Source organism: Ranitomeya imitator, chromosome 3, assembly GCF_032444005.1.
Source record: "Ranitomeya imitator isolate aRanImi1 chromosome 3, aRanImi1.pri, whole genome shotgun sequence".
NCBI classification, from domain to species: domain Eukaryota; kingdom Metazoa; phylum Chordata; class Amphibia; order Anura; family Dendrobatidae; genus Ranitomeya; species Ranitomeya imitator.
Genome location: NC_091284.1, coordinates 475,838,153 through 475,863,743, shown reverse-complemented (window position 1 = coordinate 475,863,743; position 25,591 = coordinate 475,838,153). Strand labels below are relative to the sequence as shown.

The 25,591-nt window shown below is 45.4% G+C and overlaps 1 protein-coding gene across 2 annotated transcripts in view; it reads left to right on the top strand.

Annotated features, from left to right (window-relative positions):
- Positions 1-25,591, top strand: part of AFF3 (ALF transcription elongation factor 3) — a 753,993-nt gene that overhangs the window by 692,681 nt on the left and 35,721 nt on the right. For both annotated transcript variants that reach the window (XM_069757526.1, XM_069757527.1), the window contains exons 12-13: positions 9,224-9,351; positions 19,603-19,666. In XM_069757526.1, coding sequence (XP_069613627.1) covers positions 9,224-9,351; positions 19,603-19,666 — 192 coding nt within the window. The remainder of the gene's footprint in view (positions 1-9,223; positions 9,352-19,602; positions 19,667-25,591) is intronic.

Sequence of the window (25,591 nt, the reverse complement as noted above, 5' to 3'; positions counted from 1 at the left end):
CCTGGATAGGACTAAGAGCACTGTCCCTGGGTAGTGGGGATAAAAGAGGTGTCTCTCAGTAGTAGTAGAGCTAAGAGAGTTGTCCCTGGGTACTAGGGTAGTGTGCCATACCTCAGAATCCAAGATGGACTGCTCCCTATGTTAAGTACTGGCTGCATCTGCTCTGATTCAATAATGGAGCCACACAAAAGTGCTGTTTTTTTGTTCACTTTTTATGCTGGCTGACTTCTTTTACTGCGTTCACTTTTTGTGTTGGCTGACTGCTTTCACTGTTTGTTTTGGTTGTCTGCATTCATTTTTACTGTGTTGGCTGACTGCTTTCACGGTGTTCACTGTGCTGGCTGACTGCTTTCACGGTGTTCACTGTGCTGGCTGACTGCTTTCACGGTGTTCACTGTGCTGGCTGACTGCGTTCACTGTGCTGGCTGACTGCATTCATTGTTTATGCTGGATAACTGTGTTCACTTTTGTGCTGGGTGGCTGTGTCCACTTTTTTGTTGCCTGACTGCATTCTCTGCCTTCATTTTTTGTGCTAGCTGACTGCGAAAACCTCATGCATTGTTTATGCATGCTGACTGTGATCACTGCATTCACCGTTTCTGCAATCTGACTGTGATCACTGCGTTCACCATTTGTGCAGGCCAAATGCGATCACTGCGTTCACCATTTGTGCAGGCTGACTGTGTTCACAGCGTGCAGTTTTCACTCACAAAGATGGCAACTGCTGCTTGTACTGGTGCTGCCCCCTCTATTGACTGCATCTGATCTGGGTGCAGCTGCTCAGATTCGAAGATTGCATCAGCTCCCTGTGTCGGCTCCGTAACGTCTATCAACGTAGAATGCAGTAAATTCTTAGGAGGGGGGTTGTGCCAGCAGTGAGGGCAGCTGCCATCTTAGATTTTGAGCTCTGAAACACACTTCAACACTGCTCCGACTGTCTCTCCACTATCTACGTACAGAGAGTTGGTTGAAGCAGTGGTGAACTGTGTCATGACCTCACGGGCCGCATAGAATGACATGGTGGGCCAGATTCGTAGATTCGTACCTCGTGCCTTGAGTTTGACACCTATGAGACGATGGATGTAGTATTTTCTATACATGGCAGTGTCTCAGTGATGCATTAATGCAGTGATGTTTATAGTAATTGGATAGAAAGTGGAAAAACTCTTTAGCTCTGCTTCAGATTATAACATTGAAATGTAATTGAAGTCTCTTTTCGGTCCACTTTAACTGAAGCAATCTTGTAATCTTCGTCTGATAATCATTATCTGTGAGTGAATGTGCATACGCAGACCTAATACATTTTCCACATGTAGGAGAATGATAATATAGGCAGAAGAACCAGCTGTCATCATCTTTCTCAATACCTGAGCTTATATACCACATAGCATTTATTTTCTTGCAGAGCTTTATTGGTTTTAGTAATTTCATTTTAACATTTAATGTCACGCCGTTTATGGCAATAAAGGGGCAGGACGGCGTACTGGGACCCGCACCTGTCCCTGCCACTATAAAGGGGCCCTGGCTTTCCCTTATCTCAGGGGTACCTATAATGGTTAGGAGGCCTGAGCCACCAACGTATCCCTGTCTCCTGTGCAGGCCCTATCAGTGGCCCCCTCTCCCCCCAGGGAGGAGGACTGCACCAGTGTATTAATATGACAAGTAAACAGGGTATGTAGACAAGGTAACAAAAATCTCAAACTCACCAAATGCTCACACAGCCACAGAGGAAACACAGAGAAGGGAAGAGGGGGGAAAACTAGGAAGGAAAACAGGTTTAACATGCAACCAAAACAGCAGACATCAATCTCTGTAGATAAACCTCCAAGCTCCAAAATACCACGCTCCTTCCCACTTCAAGCCAGGCAGCAGAACTGATCACTGACAACAGTTGTAGTCAAAGCTGAGTCTATATAGGAGAGGAGATTACAAAAACCAATTCAGCTGAGAGACCAGCTCTCAGCAACAAGATTTAACTCCTGCCCTGCTGGCACAAGACAGCCAGGTCAGAATTCAGGAGAAGAGTTTCTGTTCGTGTGTGAATGAGGCCCAGAGCTCTGCAGTTCTCTGGAACCTCTCTGTCACGGTAGCCCCGTGACATTTAATCGATGTATTCTTTTCTATAAATTGATGCTTATGAATCTCAATTAGAAACTTTCCATCTAATTCTGATAATATTACACACGTGTTGATCTTTCAATTGACAATTGTACAGCAGTCTGGTGATCTCAAGGATAACAGCAGAGGGAATCGCATGGATTCCACTATTGCCACCAATATATCAAGGAGAATACCTGAGAGATCATACAGATCCCACTGCTGCCACCAATATGTCAGGGAACATAAATCTACTGCCTGCAATCGTCAGGACACTTACACACTTGACTGAAGAGTGATGAAAAGGCCGTAGCTGTTTCCAATACTAGGCCAGTTATTGGGGAACTCATAGTGAGCGTATGGTATATACACCTCCAATTCCAAATGCATGGAATATATATGTACCCCAGTACAGTCACTGCCAACCCCTCAATAACAAAAGGAGCTGCTAGCTGCCACCACCAATCGTTTCAACTTAACAATTGGACACCTGTTAAAGATAGCTTTAGGAGTAAGGATTAGGGAGAAAGAGGAATTGAGCTATTACCTTTTATATTTTTAATCTGTAAGGCTATGTGCACACGTTCAGGATTTCTTGCAGAAAATTCCTGAGAATTCCAGACATTTTCTGCAAGAAATCCGCAAGAAAACCGCATGCGTTTTTGCCGCGATTTTGACGCGTTTTTGCCGCGGTTTTGCCGCGTTTTTTTCCGGACACTTCCCAATGCATTTTGGAGTGGGAAATCCGCAAATAAAACGCAAAAAGATAGAGCATGTCCGGATTTTGTGCGGTATGCGTTTTTTTTGCGGAAAAAAACGCATCATGTGCACAAAACATGCGGAATTCATTCTAAATGATGGGATGCTTATTGTATGTTTTTTTGCGGTTTTATAGCGTTTTTATCGGGAAAAAACGCGAAAAAACCGTGAAAAAACCGCAACATGTGAACACAGCCTTAAGGTAGGCAGTGTTTATAAAAAATATGCAAAGATATTACAACATGGGGGCAAAACAATAAGGTATAAATTTACATAAAATAAAAAGGGATAACTAAAGAAAAGTACTAAACCTGATGTTGCAGGAATGGCTCTTATCTTCATGGAGGGAAGCCTTACAATTAGGAAAATGGAACAAACTAATAAAGTTGCACTCTGTACTGGTAAAGTATGTAAATATGAAATATATTAAATATGAATAGCATTACTGCTCTAGATAATAAGAAAAAATGGAGATGCTTAGCACATAATTTGGCCAATTCACGCATGCCCAGCAACCAATGACAAGGTGATCTCCAGTTTGCTGGGAAACTGCCTAATGTGAATCCTCTCTTAGGTTGAAACCTGAATTTATGGGTAGGTAGGAATCTGCTGCAATAAAAACCGCCACAGGCTGTAGGGTGGAGTGCTCAATAAGAGAGCCAATATACAAATAACAAAAGACTGACTGGCACTTCCAAATCAGAAAACTGTGTGTACAGGTGCGAATTAAGAGTAGCCATCTCTGTACATAACTACCGTATTTTCCGGCGTATAAGACGACTTTTTAACCCCTGAAAATCTTCTTAAAAGTCGGGGGTCGTCTTATACGCCGGGAATCGTCTTGTACGCCGGGTGTATATGGTGGGTGGGTGGGGGGGAGTGGTCCCGATGACGGAGGGGGCGTCTCACAGGAAAGTGTGAGTGGATGGAGTATGCCCCATTACCTCACATTGTAGCTGCAGCCAGCGTCAGCGTGGGGTGTTGGGGAGCGGCGGCGGCTGCTCCTCTTTGTGCCGCGTGGGTGCTGTGGGGCGGCGGTTCCTCTTGGTACAGCGTCGGGGCTCTGTGCTGTGGGGCGGCAGCGGAGGCGTATCTTTTCGCAGAGTCAGCCGGGGCTCCTCCCTCATCTCCTGAAAGCCCGGAGGCGCCGGCAGCTCCATTGCTGCGATGCGGTGGCCTCCGGGAAAATGGCCGTTGGGGGCGGCACATGCTCAGATTCAGATCTCGTCTCCCGAGATCTCGGGACGAGATCTGAATCTGAGCATGCGCCTTCATATTTACCTATATTTACCTTCATTTGCGGTAAGGCGCCCTCTGCTGGTTGTCCTCATATGAACTCAAGCCTGGGAGCTTTCTAGGAAATTTCCCATGCTCGAGGAACAACCAGCAGAGGGCGCCTCACCGCGAATGAAAGTAAATATAGGTCATTGACCTACTTTACCTTCATTCCCCGGGGTTTTGCAGCCACGAGCACTGCTGCATTAGCAGAGGTCCTGGCTATAAAATATTTTAACCCCTTCAGATGGATTTACATCGTGGGACGTTACAGATCTTCGGAAGGTAAGTATATTGTTGGTTTATTATTCTTTCTTTGTTACAGAGCGAGGGTCTTCAGATGGATTGAGCGTAGAATAAAATATTACAACAACCTTTGTTTTTATTTCATTAAAATACTTTTAAATAATGTGTTTGTGTTTTTTTAACCCTTTACTACTATTGGATTAATAATGGATAGGTGTCATAATTGACGCCTCTCCATTATTAATTTGGCTTAATGTCACCTTCATTACCCCATATCCCACCGCTACACGGGAATGGGAAGAGAGTGGCCAAGTGCCAGAATAGGCGCATCTTCCAGATGTGCCTTTTCTGGGGTGGCTGGGGGCAGATGTTTTTAGCCGGGGGGGGGGCAATAACGATGGATCCTCTCCAGGCTATTAATATCTGCCCTCAGTCACTGGCTTTACTACTCTGGCGGAGAAAATTGCGCGGGAGCCCACGCCATTTAACCCTTTAATAGCTAGAACGGCCAAATTTTGCATATACACACTACTAACATTAGTAGTGTGGAATATGCAAAAAAAATGGGGATATGAGATGGTTTACTGTATGTAAACCATGTCTCATATCATGTCGGGTTTAGGAAGGAGATAGCAAAAGCCGGCAATTGAATTACCGGTTTTAAAGCTATCTAGCGCTGTATGAAATAATAATATATATACATATACAGTGGGGCAAAAAAGTATTTAGTCAGTCAGCAATAGTGCAAGTTCCACCACTTAAAAAGATGAGAGGCGTCTGTAATTTACATCATAGGTAGACCTCAACTATGGGAGACAAACTGAGAAAAAAAGATCCAGAAAATCACATTGTCTGTTTTTTTAACATTTTATTTGCATATTATGGTGGAAAATAAGTATTTGGTCAGAAACAAAATTTCATCTCAATACTTTGTAATATATCCTCTGTTGGCAATGACAGAGGTCAAACGTTTTCTGTAAGTCTTCACAAGGTTGCCACACACTGTTGTTGGTATGTTGGCCCATTCCTCCATGCAGATCTCCTCTAGAGCAGTGATGTTTTTGGCTTTTCGCTTGTCAACACGGACTTTCAACTCCCTCCAAAGGTTTTCTATAGGGTTGAGATCTGGAGACTGGCTAGGCCACTCCAGGACCTTGAAATGCTTCTTACGAAGCCACTCCTTCGTTGCCCTGGCGGTGTGCTTTGGATCATTGTCATGTTGAAAGACCCAGCCACGTTTCATCTTCAATGCCCTTGCTGATGGAAGGAGGTTTGCACTCAAAATCTCACGATACATGGCCCCATTCATTCTTTCATGTACCTGGATCAGTCGTCCTGGCCCCTTTGCAGAGAAACAGCCCCAAAGCATGATGTTTCCACCACCATGCTTTACAGTAGGTATGGTGTTTGATGGATGCAACTCAGTATTCTTTTTCCTCCAAACACGACAAGTTGTGTTTCTACCAAACAGTTCCAGTTTGGTTTCATCAGACCATAGGACATTCTCCCAAAACTCCTCTGGATCATCCAAATGCTCTCTAGCAAACTTCAGACGGGCCCGGACATGTACTGGCTTAAGCAGTGGGACACGTCTGGCACTGCAGGATCTGAGTCCATGGTGGCGTAGTGTGTTACTTATGGTAGGCCTTGTTACATTGGTCCCAGCTCTCTGCAGTTCATTCACTAGGTCCCCCCGTGTGGTTCTGGGATTTTTGCTCACCGTTCTTGTGATCATTCTGACCCCACGGGGTGGGATTGTGCGTGGAGCCCCAGATCGAGGGAGATTATCAGTGGTCTTGTATGTCTTCCATTTTCTAATTATTGCTCCCACTGTTGATTTCTTCACTCCAAGCTGGTTGGCTATTGCAGATTCAGTCTTCCCAGCCTGGTGCAGGGCTACAATTTTGTTTCTGGTGTCCTTTGACAGCTCTTTGGTCTTCACCATAGTGGAGTTTGGAGTCAGACTGTTTGAGGGTGTGCACAGGTGTCTTTTTATACTGATAACAAGTTTAAACAGGTGCCATTACTACAGGTAATGAGTGGAGGAAAGAGGAGACTCTTAAAGAAGAAGTTACAGGTCTGTGAGAGCCAGAAATCTTGATTGTTTGTTTCTGACCAAATACTTATTTTCCACCATAATATGCAAATAAAATGATAAAAAAACAGACAATGTGATTTTCTGGATTTTTTTTTCTCAGTTTGTCTCCCATAGTTGAGGTCTACCTATGATGTAAATTACAGACGCCTCTCATCTTTTTAGGTGGTGGAACTTGCACTATTGCTGACTGACTAAATACTTTTTTGCCGCACTGTATGTGTCTACTGATATATATATATATATATAGACAGTATATATGTTTTTTGTTTTTTTTTACACATTGATCCCTTGTATAGCCATATGTCGGTTTTGCAAGCCTGCGAGAAAAACACGCAGTACGGATGCCATACGGATTACATACGGAGGATGCCATGCGCAAAATACGCTGACACACCCTGCCTACGGAGGAGCTACGGACCACTATTTTGGGGACTTTTCAGCGTATTACGGCCGTAATATACGGACCGTATTGTCTTACGCCGAGTGTGACGCCGGCCTTAGAATCTGTTTAGTTTGTGACTATCCACCCTTTTATTGTGGTGTTCCGGCTGCTGGTCTTTATCCTCTGGTGCTGGGTCTTGGGTCAGGTGTTTGTATCACTCTTTATTAACCAGCACCTGCCTCCCAGTCCTTGCTGGACAACAGTGTTAGGGTATGTTTCCACGTGCAGGAAACGCTGCGTGTCTGACGCTGCATAGAGCCGCAGCATCAGACACGCAGCGTCCAGATGTTACAGCATAGTGGAGGGGATTGAATGAAATCCCGTCTCCACTATGCGTGGTAACACGCACACGGCGGCCCTGCGACTCCGGACATGCTGCACGTCTTTTCAGATCGCAGCATGTCCGTATATCTTGCGGCGACGCTGCGTCGCCGCAAGATATAGCACAGGGCCCTGTGGTGGGGAGCGATGATCCCGGATGTGTGCTGTGAACACATCCAGCATCATCATGTCCCAGAAAGGGGGCGGGGCTTAGCGCAGAGCGGCTAAGCCGCTCCGGCGATACCGCCGGCCATCCTGAAAGTGGACACATACCCTAAGGCTGCCGTCACACTAGCAGTATTTGGTCAGTATTTTACATCAGTATTTGTAAGCCAAAACCAGGAGTGGAACAATTAGAGGAAAAGTATAATAGAAACATATACAATTCTGCATTTATCACCCACTCCTGGTTTTTGCTTACAAATACTGATGTAAAATACTGACCAAATACTGCTAGTGTGACGGCAGCCTTAATCTGCTTGAGTTCTAGCTGGTGCTTTGCTTTGTCTTCCGTGTGTATAATTTGTGCAGTTCTGTGTGTGTGTGTGTGTGTGTGTGTGTGTGTATTTAACTCTTTATGTACCATTTTATTATTTTTATTACTAATCATCGAGCTTAGTATTATCTATAGATAGATCTATCTATAGATATATCTATCCATCTATCTTTAGATATAACTATCTCAATAGATAGATAGATAGATAGATACATAGATAGATAGATAGATAGATAGATAGATAGATGTGTAAACATTATTCTTCAATGGAGTATGTAAATGAAGAGGTTGGACAAGAAGTGACATCAGAATTTTAGTTTTTTGTTAAATAATAGATATTTATTTAGCCTACAAAAACGCATACAAATCCACATGAAAAAAAACGCATGAAAATCCGCATCAAAAACCCACCAAAAGCGCATCAAAACCGCCCGGATTTTTACCTGCTTTTTCTGCCAAGAGATGCAGAATCTGCACAGAAAATGCAGCAGGCAAATCTGCAGCGTGTGGACTTACCCTTAAACTAAAGTAAAAAGGATGTCACAAAAATTGAGGGTGGGCAAAACTGCTAAGGCTACTTTCACACTTGCACTGCACGTCGCAATGCGTCGTTTAGGAGAAAAAAACGCATCCTGCAAAACTGCTTGCAGGATGCGTTTTTTCTCCATTGACTAACATTAGCGATGCATTGCGACGCTTTGCCACACGTCGCAACTGTCGTGCGACGGTTGCGCCGTGTTGTGGCGGACCGTCGGCAGCAAAAACGTTACATGTAACGTTTTTTGCTTTGCTATGTCCGCCATTTCCGACCGCGCATGCGCGGCCTGAACTCCGCCCCCACCTCCCCGCAACTCACAATGGGGCAGCGGATGCGCTGGAGAAATGCATCCGCTCCCCCCGTTGTGTGGCGCTTGCACAGTATGCGTCGGTACGTCGGGCCGAGGCAGCGCGACGGCCCCGTACCGACGCTAATGTGAAAGTAGCCTAAGGAAATAGCCGTAAAAATGATACAAAAGAAGCTTCAGGAAAAAAAACACTAGTTTCCTGAAGAGACTTCTGCTTGAAAAACTTGGTGGATTCACCTGAGTTTAAATGACGTTGTATGCCCATATCCTTCAGTGGTTAATGGGGGAGGTTATAAAAAAATCTACATTTGAATTTGATACTGTAAATGGTTATTCACTTTTGACTGATAGGGATTTGTGTGACATGTACTGCTGGGTTCACATCAGCATGGTAATTTCTGTTTTCCTGTTCCATATTAGGAACTGATTCTGACTGTCTTGGTTTATGTCATATTACAGGAAAAAGTAGCACATCATTCTGTTTTATTTGTTCCATAAAAATACAGCGCAGATTTCAACGCAGATGTGAACCCAGCTTAATACAGACTCCTCTAGGCTGAAAAATATGTTATTCATAAAAATAAAATATGAAAAGTGTAATTGTATTGCTTTATATGACTGCATGTGTACTCCTTTTACATTAGAGATCGCAACCATCACACCAAACCAGCTCGACCCATAATAAAGACAACTCAAGACCGAATCTTTGGTCGCCTGAACTAAACGGGCATACGGATACAAGGATAACCAAGCAGTTGCTTAATAGCACAAGGTAGAGCAATACCATATAATGTTGTGTGTAATTTATAGAGTATATGATTGTATGTGGCTATCTGAGATTACAGGCCATATCAGAGAAAATTGGTGCTCTACTTTAGGCCGATTTCACACGTCAGTGGCTCCGGTACGTGAGGTGACAGTTTCCTCACGTACCGGAGCCACTGACACACATACACACATTAAAATCAATGCATCTGTGCAGATGTCATTGATTTTTTGCGGACCGTGTCTCTGTGTGCCAAACACGGAGACATGTCAGGGTTCGTGGGAGCGCACGGATTACACGGACCCATTAAAGTCAATGGGTCCGTGTAAAACACGTACCGCACACGGACTTTGTCCGTGTGCAGTCCATGTGCCGTGCAGGAGACAGCGCTACATTAAGCGCTGTCCCCCACACTGGTGCTGAAGCCGCCATTCATATCTTCCCTGCAGCAGCGTTTGCTGTAGAGAAGATATGAATAATAGTGTGTAAAATCCAGTTCCAGGTCCCCAACCCCCTCCGACCCCCTGTGCGCCCCCCTAACCCCCCCCCCCCCCCGCTCTGATTAAAATACTCACCCAGCTCCCGGCTCCCTCGCTGCTTCCTGTCCTGGCCGCACCTTGTACTGTATGAGCAGTAACGTGGGGCCGCTCATTTACAGTAATGAATATGCGGCTCCACCTCCCATAGGGTGGGAGGGGGGTGGGGACCTGGATCTGGATTTTACACACTATTATTCATATCTTCTCTACAGAAAACGCTGCTGCAGGGAAGATATGAATGGGGCTTCAGCACGATGCAGGGGACAGCGCTAAACTTTAGCACTGTCTCCGGCACGGTGCGTGTGGTACCCAGTGGGCACACGGGCGGCACACGTGTGCCGCAAGTGTGCCACACTGATGTGCCACAGAAACGCACTGGCACACGGACACAGATAATTCCGGTACCGGAATTATCTGGACGTGTGAGACTGCCCTTAGTCAGAAGAATATCACACATGGTGACTACTGACCCAAAAAGTTAATTTATTTCAGTTCTTCAATACAAAAGTCATATATTATATAGAGTCATTACAGACAGAGTGATCTATTTCAAGTGTTTATGTTAATGTTGATGATTATGGCTTACACCCAATAAAAACTCAAAAGTAATTATCTCAAGAAATTAGAATACTTTATAACACCAGCTTGAAAAAATGATTTTAAAATCTGAAATGTTGGCCTACTGAAATGTATGTTCACTAAATGCACTCGATAACTGGTCGGTCTCCTTTTACATCAATAACTGCATTAACCCCTTTGAGAAGAAGCCTGTTTTCACCTTAATGACTGAACCAATTTTTTACAATTCTGACCAGTGTCACTTTATGAGGTCATAACTCTTGAACGCTTCAACAAATTCCGGGCATTCTGAGACTGTTTTCTCGTGACATGTTGTACTTTATGATAGCATTAAAATTTCTTCGATATGACTTGCGTTTATTTGTGAAAAAAAATTAAAAGTTGGCGAACATTTTTTTATTTTATGCCCTTAAATCAGAGTCACATTGCACAAAATAGTTAATAAATAACATTTCCCTCATGTCTACTTTATATCAGAGCAATTTTTGAAACATAATTTTTTATAGTTATAGGAAATTACAACAAAATTTGCAAAACCATTTTTTTAAGGACCATCTCACACTTGAAGTGATGTTGAGGGGCTTATATGACAGAAAATACCCCAAAACTACACTATTCTAAAAACTGCATCCCTCAAGGTGCGCAAAACCACATTCAAGAAGTCTATTAACCATTCAGGTGCTTCACAGGAATTTTAGGAATCTGGAAGGAAAAAATAAACATTTACTTTTCTTTCACAAAAATTTTCCTTTAGACCTATTTTGTTTTTTACTTTTGCAAGATTAACAGGAGAAAATGGACCATACATTGTGCAATTTCTCCTGAGTATGCTGATACCCCATATGTGGGGGAAATCTACTGTTTGGGCACATGGCAGGGCTTGGAAGGGAAGGAGCGCCATTTGACTTTTTGAATGCAAAATATAATGGAATAATTAGTGATCGCCATGTTGCGTTTGAAGAGCCCCTGATGTAACTAAACAGTGGAAATCCCCCACAAGTGACACCATTTTGGAAACTAGAACTCTTATGGAACTTATCTAGATGTGTATTGAGCACCTTGAACTCACAGGTGCTTCACAGAAGTTTATAGCGTAGAGCCATGAAAATAAAAAAAAATCACACTTTTCCCACACAAATCTTTTTAGCTACAACTTTTGTATTTTTACAAGGGCAAAAGGAGAAAATGGACCCCAAATTTTGTTGTGCAATTTCGCCTGAGTTCACCGCACTGTGCAAAGCTCAGATGGGAAGTAGTGCCATATTACGATGCAGATGTACAGATAAGAGCCCCATTTTGGAAATTATACAGATAAGGGACCCCATTTTGGAAATTATAACCTTTTTGGGACATGACTCCAAGACACTATATAAAATCACCTGTTGTAGTGTCAAAAGCAGCAAAAAAACAAAACAAAGCAATGCACATTAACACATGCCAAAATTTTCCCATTGTAATGCCGTGATTCTGCAAAAAGCAACAATCACAAAAAAGAAAATGAAAGATACGGTAATTTATAGTTCAGAGGGGACCCGGCCGCCGGATAACTGTGATCCCAAACGTTATGCAAAATGTTCTCAATAAAAGCTTCCACTCAATCCACACAAAAAAAGCAAGTCTCCACTCAGATCTGTCATCAGTTAACGGAAATATAGGGGGCTCTGGAAAAGAAAAATGGCTCCTCACCCGCCAAAAGAAATTAAGAAAATTCACCACTCCCAAATCCAAATGCCCTCCCTCCCTTCTGAGCCCCAGTGTGCCTAAACAACATTTAGCGCCCACATGTTTGGCATTTCTGTAGTGATGAGACCCTACCTAATTTACAAGTGCGTGTCTCCAGAAGCATGAGCTGGGCATAATGTACTGGGCACTACAACGTACTGGTCACTACAACGGCAGTTTGCAATTTTCACTCAGCAACATCCACTGCTGCCTGTGTCTAGAAAGGCCGTACTGGGGGCCCACGGCACGTAAAGGGAGGCCGCCATGACGGGGTTACGTGGGACCTGGGGAGCTGGAGCAGTTAGAAGGGATACGGTGGTAAGGGGTTAACTGGGAACTTGAGGGGTGGCTTTAGGGGCATTTTTTGAAAATAAGGGGTGGAACTAGGGGACTGTGGGGAGGGGGCACATAAAAAGGGGCACGCTCCTCACGCAGGCATCCATTTTAGGTGCCTGCGTGACAAGTGAGGAATCTCTGTCACACTTACCAGAATGGACGTTGAAGCGATCCTCCAGCGTCTCCGGACGGCAGCCAGCTCCCAGGGGACAGATTGGCTGAATGCATCCGTTAACAGCCTTCTCCAGGGGACATCGGGAGCACCATCGCAGGCACCGCAGGACGGGCGCCGGCCGCGGAGGACTAGGCCTCCGGCGCGCCTAAGCCCGGACATCATCCCCAGGGCCCGGCGCCGAAATAGGAGCCCCTCTGCGGACCCTCCGGTAAGCAGCGCTGTTCCCTCCACCTCACAGCGTGGCGCCGGGAGGAATCTTCCAGTGCGGCGGGGCCTACAACGGGGGGTGGATCCTTCCTCCCCTCCTTCAGTGTCCGGGCGACGTGGGGCGGCAGGAGCAGGAGCCGGTACGGCGGCCGCCAGCATGCCCGCTGGCGCCGCTCAGCGTGGGAGGCAGCGACAGCCGAGGAGACGAGGGTCAGGTGCGGTGGCCCCTCAGCGCCGAGGATTATGCGGGCGGCAGTCGGCTGGCCCTGGCATCAGCGTGCGGCCTTCTGCAGTGCACAGCTCTGGAGTCTTCAACGCAGCAGCGCCCTCTGCTGGTGGTGGCCTGGATATTGCAAGTTCTGCGCCCTCTGCTGGTGTTGGCCGGGATTTTCCTGCAGCTGCGCCCTCTGCTGGTGATGGCCGGGATTTTCCTGGATCTGCGCCCTCTGCTGGTGATGGCCGGAACTTTCCTGGATCTGCGTCCTCTGCTGGTGGTGGCGGAAATTTTCCGGATTCCGGCAGGCGACATTCCGTCGCTTCGGTACGCAGTGCCGGGGACGTATCCGTGGCAAGGAGCCGCACATCTTCCATCGGGCGGCAGGATGCTGGCTCGGCCTTTTCCCTTTCCGCAGCACCAGGGCAGTCGACGGCATCACCGAGTCGCCAGGACACGGATACGGCCGCCAGGAGTTCGGCGGGCAACATCGCGGATCAAGCCGGTCGGGATGCAGGACACCTTCGGCTGGGAGCTGGATCTTCGGCTGCTGGGCTCACAGCACCCAGGCAGCTAGGTGAGAACATTTTCCCTATCTTTAATTTGCCAGGCATAGTTTCCCCTGAAGCTAGGAATAGTGACATTACTTCGGGAGTTGCTAGCGGGGGTATGGGTTTAATCCTTAGAGGTTTAGGGGAGCTAGCGGGCTTGTTGGGGTCCGGTCTTAGCAGGGGGTCTTTGCCGTCAGCTGCTTGGTTGGGAAATACGGGGTCGTTTGAGGGGTCTAGACAGTTGTCTGAAGTTACGGGTACATCCAGCAGTGCGGCTCCTGCGGCAGACACGGGGAGCTCATCAAGGGAGAAGGACGGAACAGCACCAGGGCCTGGGTCAGGAATTGATGCACCAGGTGAGGGAGCTTTGCAGGATAAGGAAAAGGAGGATGTACCGCAACTAGACGATGCGGCTAGGGGGGAGGTCTATGTCTGCTTCGAGGGCCCGTTAGGGGCACATTTAAAACAAGAGGTTAGGGAAAAAATCTGGAAAGGGGAGTACATAGAAATATTTTCTCTTTTACCCCTAGAGAGATTTAATTTGGATAGACCTAGAAGGGAGGACTCTAAAAAAGAAGATGAGGAGAAACGGAGATATAGGCTGATTCCCAGATCATTTTCAAATTGGCTGCAAGCTTTCGCTATTATGGCTAGCGTAATCGGGGAGAAGGCCCCGGAAAATTGCTCGGCATTATTTTGTTACTTAGATGCCATAGGGGAGGCTTACAGGACCTATGGGGGACAGGGTTGGTTACGCTATGACGAACAGTTTCGTCAGCGTAAGGCTTTTAGGCCAAGTATCAGGTGGGATCACAAGGACATAGCGTTGTGGATGAGAGTTATGGTCCCGTCCCGTTTAGGTCAGACTAGCCAGCCTTTTCACGGGGGCGCCGGGAGTTCAGGGCAGTCAGGACACTCGGCGGCTTTGCAGAAGGGACTGTGTTTCGCCTTCAATGATGGCATATGCAGATTCGGGAGCAAGTGTAAATATAGGCACGAGTGTTCAACCTGCGGGGGGGTGCATAGCGCTTCAAAATGTTTCAGGGGTAACAGGCAAAAAGTTGGAGATTCAGCTGACAAAAGGGGTGACTCCGGTGCAGTGGGTCGTGATGGAGGCCTTTCTAAGTAGATACCCTGATAGGTCAGCTGCAGTTTTATTGCGCGACGGTTTTAAGGAGGGTTTCAAAATCCCTTATGTTGAGCAGGATGTTAGTTTAAAAAGAAAAAATTTGAAATCGGCGTTACAATTCCCGGAGGTCGTGTCGGAGAAGTTGAATAAGGAAGTTGCTCTGGGAAGAATGGCAGGCCCGTTTGTCGCCCCTCCGATTGCAAATCTGAGGGTGTCACCTCTTGGCGTGGTCCCTAAGAAAGAACCTAATAAATTTAGGTTAATCCATCACCTGTCATTTCCGAAGGGATCTTCGGTTAATGATGGTATTGATCCCGAGTTGAGTTCGGTGTCGTACTTATCATTCGATTCAGCGATGGAGTGGGTTAGAGCATGTGGAAAGGGGGCTAAGCTGGCTAAGACCGACATCGAAGCGGCCTTTCGTTTGTTGCCAGTTCATCCTGACAGTTTGCATTTATTGGGTTGTTTTTGGGATGGCGGCTTCTTTGTTGATCGTTGTCTTCCCATGGGTTGCTCGATTTCATGTGCTTACTTTGAGGCCTTCAGCACGTTCCTAGAATGGGTGGTGAAAGATGTGTCTGGGATACGCTCATGTTCGCACTATCTGGATGACTTTCTGTTTATAGGGCCAGCGGAATCAGCAGATTGTTCGATTTTGTTGCATACAATGGAGAGTGTGACAAAAAACTTCGGGGTGCCTTTGGCGGAGGATAAAACAGTTGGTCCGGTGACAGTGTTGAGCTTCCTAGGCATTGAAATCGACACGGTAGCAATGGAATGTAGGCTACCTGCAGACAAGGTTACCGCGTTGCGCCAAGATGTGGTTAATACAATTGGTTTGAAGAAGATAAATTTGCGCAGTTTGCAATCGTTGTTAGGGAAACTGAACTTTGCATGTAGGATCATGCCGATGGGTCGAGCGTTCTGCCGCCGCCTATCCTTGGCAACAGTAGGGGTAAAGTCCCCTTTGCATTTCATCAGGATAAAGAAAGAGTTTCGGGACGATTTGAAGATGTGGGCGGATTTTCTGGACGAGTACAATGGCAGATCTCTGTGGATTCAGCCGGTGGCAGATGCTACCTCCTTGGGCATTTTGGTGCATGTCGTTGAAATGAGTGGCTTTGGTCTTTTCTTTCATGGTAGCTGGTCAGCAGCGGCTTGGCCGGAAGAATGGAAGGAGGAGGGGTTAACAAACAACCGGCTACTCTTGCATTTGTTCCCCAGGGTAGTTGCGTTGGCCCTGTGGGGTGACAAATTGAGGAATTTGAAGATTTCTTTTCATTGTGAGCATGTTGGAACGGTGACGGCGGTAAACTCGTTGTCAGCGGCTACGCCTGCAGTAGTGAAGGTCTTGCAGCACTTGGTTTTCCTGGGTCTTAAGTTTAACTTATGGATTGTATCTGAAGTTAGCTTGTCAGCGCCTGATCCAATAGTTGTTGCTCTTTCTCAATTTCAGTGGCAGCTTTTCCGGGATTTGGCACCACAGGCGGAGAGCGCGGGCCGGGATTGTCCAGTGGAGTTGTGGAACCTGCCGCGAGGGCCGTAACAGAGTTATTTACCAAATCGCTCGCGGATTCAACTTGGTCTCATTATAATCAGGCTTGGAGCTTGTGGGAATCCTGGATGTCAAGTATGGACCAGGATATGGAGGAGGAGTATGGTTTGTTGTTGTTCTTAGGTCATCATTGGGAGGCAGGTTGGTCTGTGACACGTTTGAATAAGTTTCTGGCGGGGCTAGCCTTCAACCTTAAATGGAGGGGGGGTAAGGATATAACGAAATCCTTCTTGGTTCGGCAAGTTGTTCGGGGTTGGAAGAAAGGCTGGAAGGCTTCGGACGGTCGCCGACCCGTATCTTATGAGGTGCTCTCAGCCATTGAGCGGAAGTTGCAAGAGGTGTGTTTTTCCGAATGGGAAGTGGTTCTGTTCCGTGCAGCCTTTTCTTTGGCCTTCTTTGGGGCATTTCGGTTAGGTGAGTTGGTTAGCCCGTCCGTTAGTAAAAAAGGTATTTTGTTAAGAGAAAACGTGGATGTCGAAGGGAATAAGGTGGTAGTGTTTATTAAGGCTTCCAAAACGGACGTGTATGGGAAAGGGTGCAAAGTGGTGTTGTTCAATGTTGAAGGATCCCCGGTGTGCCCGGTGGCATCCGTGAAGAAGTACATGGCAAAGGGCGGGGTGTCATTCTTGGTGCACGAAAATGGGTCTTTCTTGTCCCGTTTTCAGTTTATTTCTGTTTTTAGGAAATGTTTGGCGGCAGCGGGCTTACCTGCAACACAATATAGTGGTCACTCGGGCAGCGACTGAGGCCGCTAGGTGGGGCCTTGGTGAGGATGTGGTTCGGAGAATTGGGAGGTGGGAATCTTCAAGATTCCAGTCGTATGTTCGCCCAAACCTATTGTGAGTTAGAAGCTGTGTTAAGTTAATTGTTTGTTGCCTTTCTTTCTGTGTTGCAGGGCCTGATCCGATGCTCGTCTGGATCATGGGGCATTCGTATGTTGTATGGGCTGCGTTGCGTGCTGCGGTTCGTCCGGACGGTCGTCAGTTGGGTCTTTCTCGAGAGACAGTGACTTTACGATGGATCGGTAAAAGGGGGATGGTGTGGAAGGAATGGTTACCTGAATTTCATCGTTTTGTTAGACTGGATAGAGTGCCGGAGATCGTGGTGATACATTTAGGGGGGAATGATTTGGCTAAACGGTCTTGTAGGGAGCTGATTAAGGATATCAAATTCGATATCCTAAGGTTCTGGGTCATGTTTCCAAAAGTGTTGTTGGTGTGGTCCGACATCATTCCCCGTAAAAGATGGAGAGGTGCTAGATCACACGAGGGGGTGAACAGGGCCCGGATTAAAATAAACAGGGCCATATCTCGGTTTATGGTGAGGAATGGCGCGTTGGCCGTGAGACATGTGGACTTGGAATCGGGTCAAGGAGCTTACTGGAGAGCTGATGGCGTGCACCTGAACGCGGTGGGTAATGATATGTGGTGTTTGGCTATCCGTAGTGGCATTGAATTAAGCTTGAAGGTGTGGAGGGACATGAATGGCTAAGGTGTCAGGCCATTCGTGTTCGTGGCGGGGGTGGAGGTCCTCGAAGTCGGTGGAAATGGTAAATCGTGGTTCAATGGGGTGGGGATCTTGAGAGGTCCTGGACACCCCATGAGAGAATTTAACAAGGCGCGGTACGGTTATTCCGCGTGAGGTGGATTTATGGACCCCTGGCATGGGGGTGGGTTCGGTGGACCAGGATTGGTTGTTATCTATCCCTGAGCTGGTGCTTTACGGCTGGGGGTAAGACTCATCCTGGGCTGAACATTGTGGAGTTTTTGGGATACTGAGTTTTTTATAACTTTGGGGCTTCGAGGACCGCCCCTCCTATTCTGGGTTGTCATAAAAGTTCTGTTATCTTTTATTTAATAAAATGGCTGCTGTGGCCAATTAAATCCAACATATGTCTCCGTCTGCTGTTTTGAGTACGTTAGAAGTTTATTCTTTAGATTGTTAAGAGATCTGTTTAAGGGGGTTGGGGTAATTTTTTCCAGGTCACGGAACTCACGTATACCCTATGTCAAGAAAGGCCGTACTGGGGGCCCACGGCACGTAAAGGGAGGCCGCCATGACGGGGTTACGTGGGACCTGGGGAGCTGGAGCAGTTAGAAGGGATACGGTGGTAAGGGGTTAACTGGGAACTTGAGGGGTGGCTTTAGGGGCATTTTTTGAAAATAAGGGGTGGAACTAGGGGACTGTGGGGAGGGGGCACATAAAAAGGGGCACGCTCCTCATGCAGGCATCCATTTTAGGTGCCTGCGTGACAAGTGAGGAATCTCCCGCCCACCCTCCCTTTTTTGGTTAGGGTAATGGGGGGGGTGAAGTCGGCATATGTGGGCTTTTGGAGTATTGTTTTAAGAGGCGTCTAAATGTATTTATTTTGTTATGTGAATGCTGTCAGGGTATTGTCACGGCAGTTGGCGGGGGTGGAGGTCCTCGAAGTCGGTGGAAATGGTAAATCGTGGTTCAATGGGGTGGGGATCTTGAGAGGTCCTGGACACCCCATGAGAGAATTTAACAAGGCGCGGTACGGTTATTCCGCGTGAGGTGGATTTATGGACCCCTGGCATGGGGGTGGGTTCGGTGGACCAGGATTGGTTGTTATCTATCCCTGAGCTGGTGCTTTACGGCTGGGGGTAAGACTCATCCTGGGCTGAACATTGTGGAGTTTTTGGGATACTGAGTTTTTTATAACTTTGGGGCTTCGAGGACCGCCCCTCCTATTCTGGGTTGTCATAAAAGTTCTGTTATCTTTTATTTAATAAAATGGCTGCTGTGGCCAATTAAATCCAACATATGTCTCCGTCTGCTGTTTTGAGTACGTTAGAAGTTTATTCTTTAGATTGTTAAGAGATCTGTTTAAGGGGGTTGGGGTAATTTTTTCCAGGTCACGGAACTCACGTATACCCTATGTCAGGAAAACACCCATGGAGTCAAAATCGGCACTACATCTGTAGAGAAAATCTGTAGAGAAATTCTCAAAGGAATCACTTTTCATGTTAAAAAGTAAACTAAAAGCAACACTTTAACACTGCAGGGAAAAAAAAGACATAAAAAAGGAACCAAACATCGAAGTAAAATATGAACTTGTAATCTCGTAATATTTGCCCTTCAGCAATGATAATAAGAAAATCTGATCTGTGATGGTTGATAATAATAATTATATTACAGTTTACAGAAGGTTACAAGCAGGGCCAAACACCTCTGCAAAAATCCACTTACGATAAGAATACTTCTGAGCTTTCTCTTTCTCATTTCTTAGACCTCACAATGCAGATTACTTTATGCAGGAAGCTAAGCGAATGAAGCATAAAGCAGATGCCATGGTAAGTACACTTTCCTCCCTGATACAGTATGCTAAATTAATTTTGTCCTGGTATTTTATGGGCATGAAGTTATCATCAGCACAAACCACCAAAGATAATTATAAAACCTATTACAAGCATGACTGGCTTTGTTAAATTATGGAATGCTTGTATCATTGAGTGTTTTTGTCAAGCAATTACTTTGAAAATAAGTAATTATACAGCCCCGGTGTAAGAGCGTGTTTAAAGCAATATTATGTTACAGGCACAAAAACCTTGTAGAATGTGGTCATAGAGGGATTGAGTGAAATCCAATAGATGTAGTTTTTAGCCTTCAAGGTTATTCTTATTCCCCTTAAAGGGAACCTGTCACCTGAATTTGGCGGGATCGGTTTTCGGTCATATGGATGGAGTTTGGATTGAAGTTCATTCTCTGTCCTCCGTAGTACACGCCTGCGCAAGGGAATGACATGGAATGAACTTCAATCCAATATTGCGGCCAGCATGCAGCCAGCGGGTAAGGAAAGGGTGAATCAAACACCTGAAAACTCCGCTCATATGACCGAAAACCTGTCCCGCCAAATTCAGGTGACAGGTTCCCTTTAATATTTCTGGACTCATGTGGCCTTCCATCATAAACCCAAGAAATACAATTAATTGAAGGAAAGAGAGTCTAAGCACTTAGGCTGCTTTCACACATCAGGTTTTTGCCGTCAAAAGTTGCCACCGGATCGTTTTGTTTTTTCATAGACTTGTATTGGCGCCGGATTGCAATGGATGGCCTCACGTTTTATCCGTTTTTTGCTGGATCCGTTGAAAATTTGTTTTCCGGTGGCTGGAGAAAAGGAACGTTTTTTCTGTCTGGCGAAAAAATGGACAGCAACGGATCCAACGAAAATACTGATGAAACACGACGTCAAATGATGGAGGAAATGGAGAAATTACTTTCTCCCCCTCCTCCGCAGCTGTGCTCCGATCCTCTCTGTGCGAGAGGCTCTGAGCACACAGCCCTGACACTCGGCTCCTGCTTGCAGGAGTCAGTAGCATGTCGCATCGGATGCCATACACTGGTTTGAATCCGGCCATACTTTCATGTTATGGGTTAAAAAATATTCTATGATAGTCAGTTGTGTCAAAATTTTAGAAATTGCTCGTGCAGTCTGTGTGCTGTCTGTGTGTCCATGTTTGCTGTCCGTGTGTTACATCCGTGTGACACGTACCGGTGCCTGTGAATAAGGCCGCCGTCACACTTGCGAGTTTTACGGACGTAAGAGCGCAGAAAATACGTCCGTAAAACTCGCAAAACAAACGGCACAATTATTCTCTATGCCCCTGCTCCTATCTGCCGTATTTTACTGATCCGTATTATACGGCTTTCTACGGCAGTAGAAAATCGCAGCATGCTGCGTTTGTCACCGTATTGCGCAAAAAAAACGCCAATGAAAGTCTATGGAAGCCCCAAAAATACGGATTACACACGGACCAGCAGTGTGACTTGCGAGAAATACGCAGCGCTGTTAGAGAGAAAAGCCGGCAATTCAGTGCGGTGTACAGTAAAATCACACTGACAGCTTACATTAGAATAGGTAGAATAAATGTGTACACATAGAATAGGTATATATATATATATATATATATATATATATATATATATATATATATATATATATATATATATATATGTCAGTGAGACACATATATGTATATATATTATTACTTCATACAGCGCTAGATAGCTTTAAAGCCAGTAATTCAATTACCGGCTTTTGCTATCTCCTTCCTAAACCCGACATGATATGAGACATGATTACATACAGTAAACCATCTCATATCACCTTTTGTTTTGCATATTCCACACTATTAATGTTAGTAGTGTGTATATTCAAAATTTGTCCGTTCTATCTACTAAATTAAAGGGTTAAATGGTGGAAAACATTGGCGTGGGCTCCCGCGCAATTTTCTCCGCCAGAGTAGTAAAGCCAGTGACTGAGGGCAGATATTAATAGCCTGGAGAGGGTCCATGGTTATTGCCCCCCCCTGGCTAAAAACACCTGCCCCCAGCCACCCCAGAAAAGGCACATCTGGAAGATGCGCCTATTCTGGCACTTGGCCACTCTCTTCCCATTCCCGTGTAGCGGTGGGATATGGGGTAATGAAGGGTTAATGCCACCTAGCTATTGTAAGGTGACATTAAGCCAAATTAATAATGGAGAGGCGTCAATTATGACACCTATCCATTATTAATCCAATAGTAGTAAAGGGTTAAAAAAACACACATTATTAAAAATTATTTTAATGAAAAAATCACAAAGGTTGTTGTAATAATTTATTCTACGCTCAATCCACTCACTGAAGACCCTCGATCTGTAACAAAGTCAAAATAATAAACCAACAATATCCTTACCTTCCGAAGATCTGTAATGTCCAACGATGTAAATCCATCTGAAGGGGTTAAAATATTTTGCAGCCACGAGCTTTGCTAATGCAACGTTGTTCGTGGCTGCAAAACCCCGGTGAATGAAGGTAAAGTAGGTCAATGACCTATATTTACCTGCATTTGCGGTGAGGCGCCCTCTGCTGGTTGTCCCTAGATCGTGGGAACTTTACTAGAAAGCTCCCTGGCTCGAGTTCATATGAGGACAACCAGCAGAGGGCGCCTCTTATGAACTCGAGCCTGGGAGCTTTCTAGGAAAGTTCCCACGATCTAGGGACAACCAGCAGAGGGCGCCTCACCGCAAATGCAGGTAAATATAGGTCATTGACCTACTTTACCTTCACTCCCTGGGGTTTTGCAGCCACGAACAACGTTGCATTAGCAAAGCTCGTGGCTGCAAAATATTTTAACCCCTTCAGATGGATTTACATCGTTGGACATTACAGATCTTCGGAAGGTAAGGATATTGTTGGTTTATTATTTTGACTTTGTTACAGATCGAGGGTCTTCAGTGAGTGGATTGAGCGTAGAATAAATTATTACAACAACCTTTGTGATTTTTTCATTAAAATAATTTTTAATAATGTGTGTGTGTTTTTTTTAACCCTTTACTACTATTGGATTAATAATGGATAGGTGTCATAATTGACGCCTCTCCATTATTAATTTGGCTTAATGTCACCTTACAATAGCAAGGTGGCATTAACCCTTCATTACCCCATATCCCACCGCTACACGGGAATGGGAAGAGAGTGGCCAAGTGCCAGAATAGGCGCATCTTCCAGATGTGCCTTTTCTGGGGTGGCTGGGGGCAGGTGTTTTTAGCCAGGGGGGGGGGGCAATAACCATGGACCCTCTCCTGGCTATTAATATCTGCCCTCAGTCACTGGCTTTAATACTCTGGCGGAGAAAATTGCGCGGGAGCCCACGCCAATTTTTTCCGCCATTTAACCCTTTAATTTAGTAAATAGAACGGCCAAATTTTGCATATACACACTACTAACATTAGTAGTGTGGAATATGCAAAACAAAAGGTGATATGAGATGGTTTACTGTATGTAATCATGTCTCATATCATGTCGGGTTTAGGAAGGAGATAGCAAAAGCCGGTAATTGAATTACCGGCTTTAAAGCTATCTAGCGCTGTATGAAGTAATAATATATATACATATATGTGTCTAATGACACATATATATAGATATATAGACAGTGTATATATATATAATTTTTTTTTTTTTAACACATGGATCCCTTGTATAGCCGTGTGTTGGTTTTGCAAGCCTGCGAGAAAAACACGCAGTACGGATGCCATACGGATTCCATACGGAGGATGCCATGCGCAAAATACGCTGACACACCCTGCCCACGGAGGAGCTACGGACCACTTTTTTGGGGACTTTTCAGCGTATTACGGCCGTAATATACAGACCGTATTGTCTTACGCCAAGTGTGACGCCGGCCTAAGCGGTACAGCTCACGCTGATTCCAGACACCCCCTGCTGCAGAGGGCAACTCTCATTATTGTCCCCTCCTGGGCTGAGATAAGCGCGACTAAGAGACAATGATGGGAGTTGTATTCAGCCTCCGATGTGTATCGCTTGTATGATATAAATAATTAAAGTAAAAAAAACGCCATGGGCTCCTGCGCAACTTTGATAACCAGCATAGGAAAAGCCCACAGCTGGGGGCCAATGTTAATAATCTAGGACAAAAGACAATGCCCCATAAGGTTCTCAGGCTATAAATAACAGCTCACAGTGAACTGTACCTCTTGTTCCCAGGCGCTGGTATGTGTCACGCTGATGACACATGGCTGTCATCCCTACGTATGTGTGCAGCACGCATTTTGTCTGTGTTGCGCAAAGAAAACTGACATGTCTGAAGGTTTTCACACAAACGGTCTGTGTGAAAAACCTGACTTGTGCGCACCTCCATTGAATGCAATGGGTGTGCGTATGTCCATATTTGCGGTCCTTGTAAAATGGACCGCATACGGACATGCAAAGCACATGTGTGTGTAAAAGGCCTTATGCTGGGCACTTTATATGTCTGGATTTTTATATAATTGTTTTCAGAACTAGAAATGCTAAGAAACTAAGTACAGGTTCACAAATCCTAATGCGGCAACAGGCAGCAGTATTGAGGTGGTGTTTACAGGTATCAGATTGGACTTGTAAAAATACAGGTGTGAAAAAAGACATACTCAGGTAAAGCATTGCATGCAATACATGTGTTTTTACTTAAAAAAAATTTCATTTCAATCGGTGAAAAATGCTTCAAAAATGCTGAAGTAATTGACATGCTGTTGATTTGAAAAAATGCTCTGAAGATTCGAATCTGCAAGGAAAAAATAAGCAGCATGTGAATGAGATTTCACTTATCCACTCACTCATTCACTTTGCTGTTACTATAAAATACATTTCTTGGTTGGCAAGTAATAGTGCTTTAGCATTTTGTCTACATTCATAGGGATATGTCGCCATCTAGTGGCTTATTGATTATTTACAGTAATATTTTTTAACAGCAAGGTGCTGAGAGTAGAAAAATTGCATTTTTTTCCCCAAAACTTTTATTGTATAAAATTGTAGGGGATCAAAAATAAAAGAATATGTTTCCCAACTCATCAAACAGTTTGGCTGAGAAATCTGGTGTAAAAGTGTGGCAACATTTTTCAGCATTTTGTAGTTGTGGGAAAATAAGAGCTATTCTATAGAATCCGGCAGTGGCCACTATTTTTTTTTTAATATACAGTAATGCTACACTGACTCAATCATAAGATCAGGGCTCTATGGGGGCCATAAAATCAATCCCAGGACTCCTTGTTCATTACGCTGAATATCTAAGGCTACTTTCACACTAGCGTCGTGCACTGCACGTCGCAATGCGTCGTTTTGCAGAAAAAACGCATCCTGCAAAGTTGTCTGCAGGATGCGTTTTTTCTCCATAGGCGTGTATTAGCGACACATTGCGACGCATTGCCACACGTCGCAACCGTCGTGCGACGGTTGCGTCGTGTTGTGGCGGACCGTCGGCACCAAAAAACGTTGCTTGTAATGTTTTTTGGTGCGTTGTGTCCGCCATTTCTGACCGCGCATGCGCGGCCAGAACTCCGCCCTCTCCTCCCCGCAGCTCAGAATGGGGCAGCGGATGCGTTGTAAAAATGTATCCGCTGCCCCCGTTGTGCAGCGCTTCCACAGTATGCGTCGGTACGTCGGCCCGACGCACTGCGACGGGCCGAGTATGACGCTAGTGAGAAAGTAGCCTTAATGACATTGGCTATATGTTCGCGGTTGTTGTCCTGCTGCAGAATAAATATGACCGACACATCCAAACAGAAAACAGTTGTGTACAGGTGCGAACTAAGAGTAGCCATCTCCATATATAACAAACAAATAAAGTAGCACTTTGTAGCACAATAGTATGCAAACATGAAATATATGAAATAAGAATTGCATTACTGCTGTAGGAAATTCACACAGGCAGGTTCCCAGCAACGAGAATCGTCTTATCTT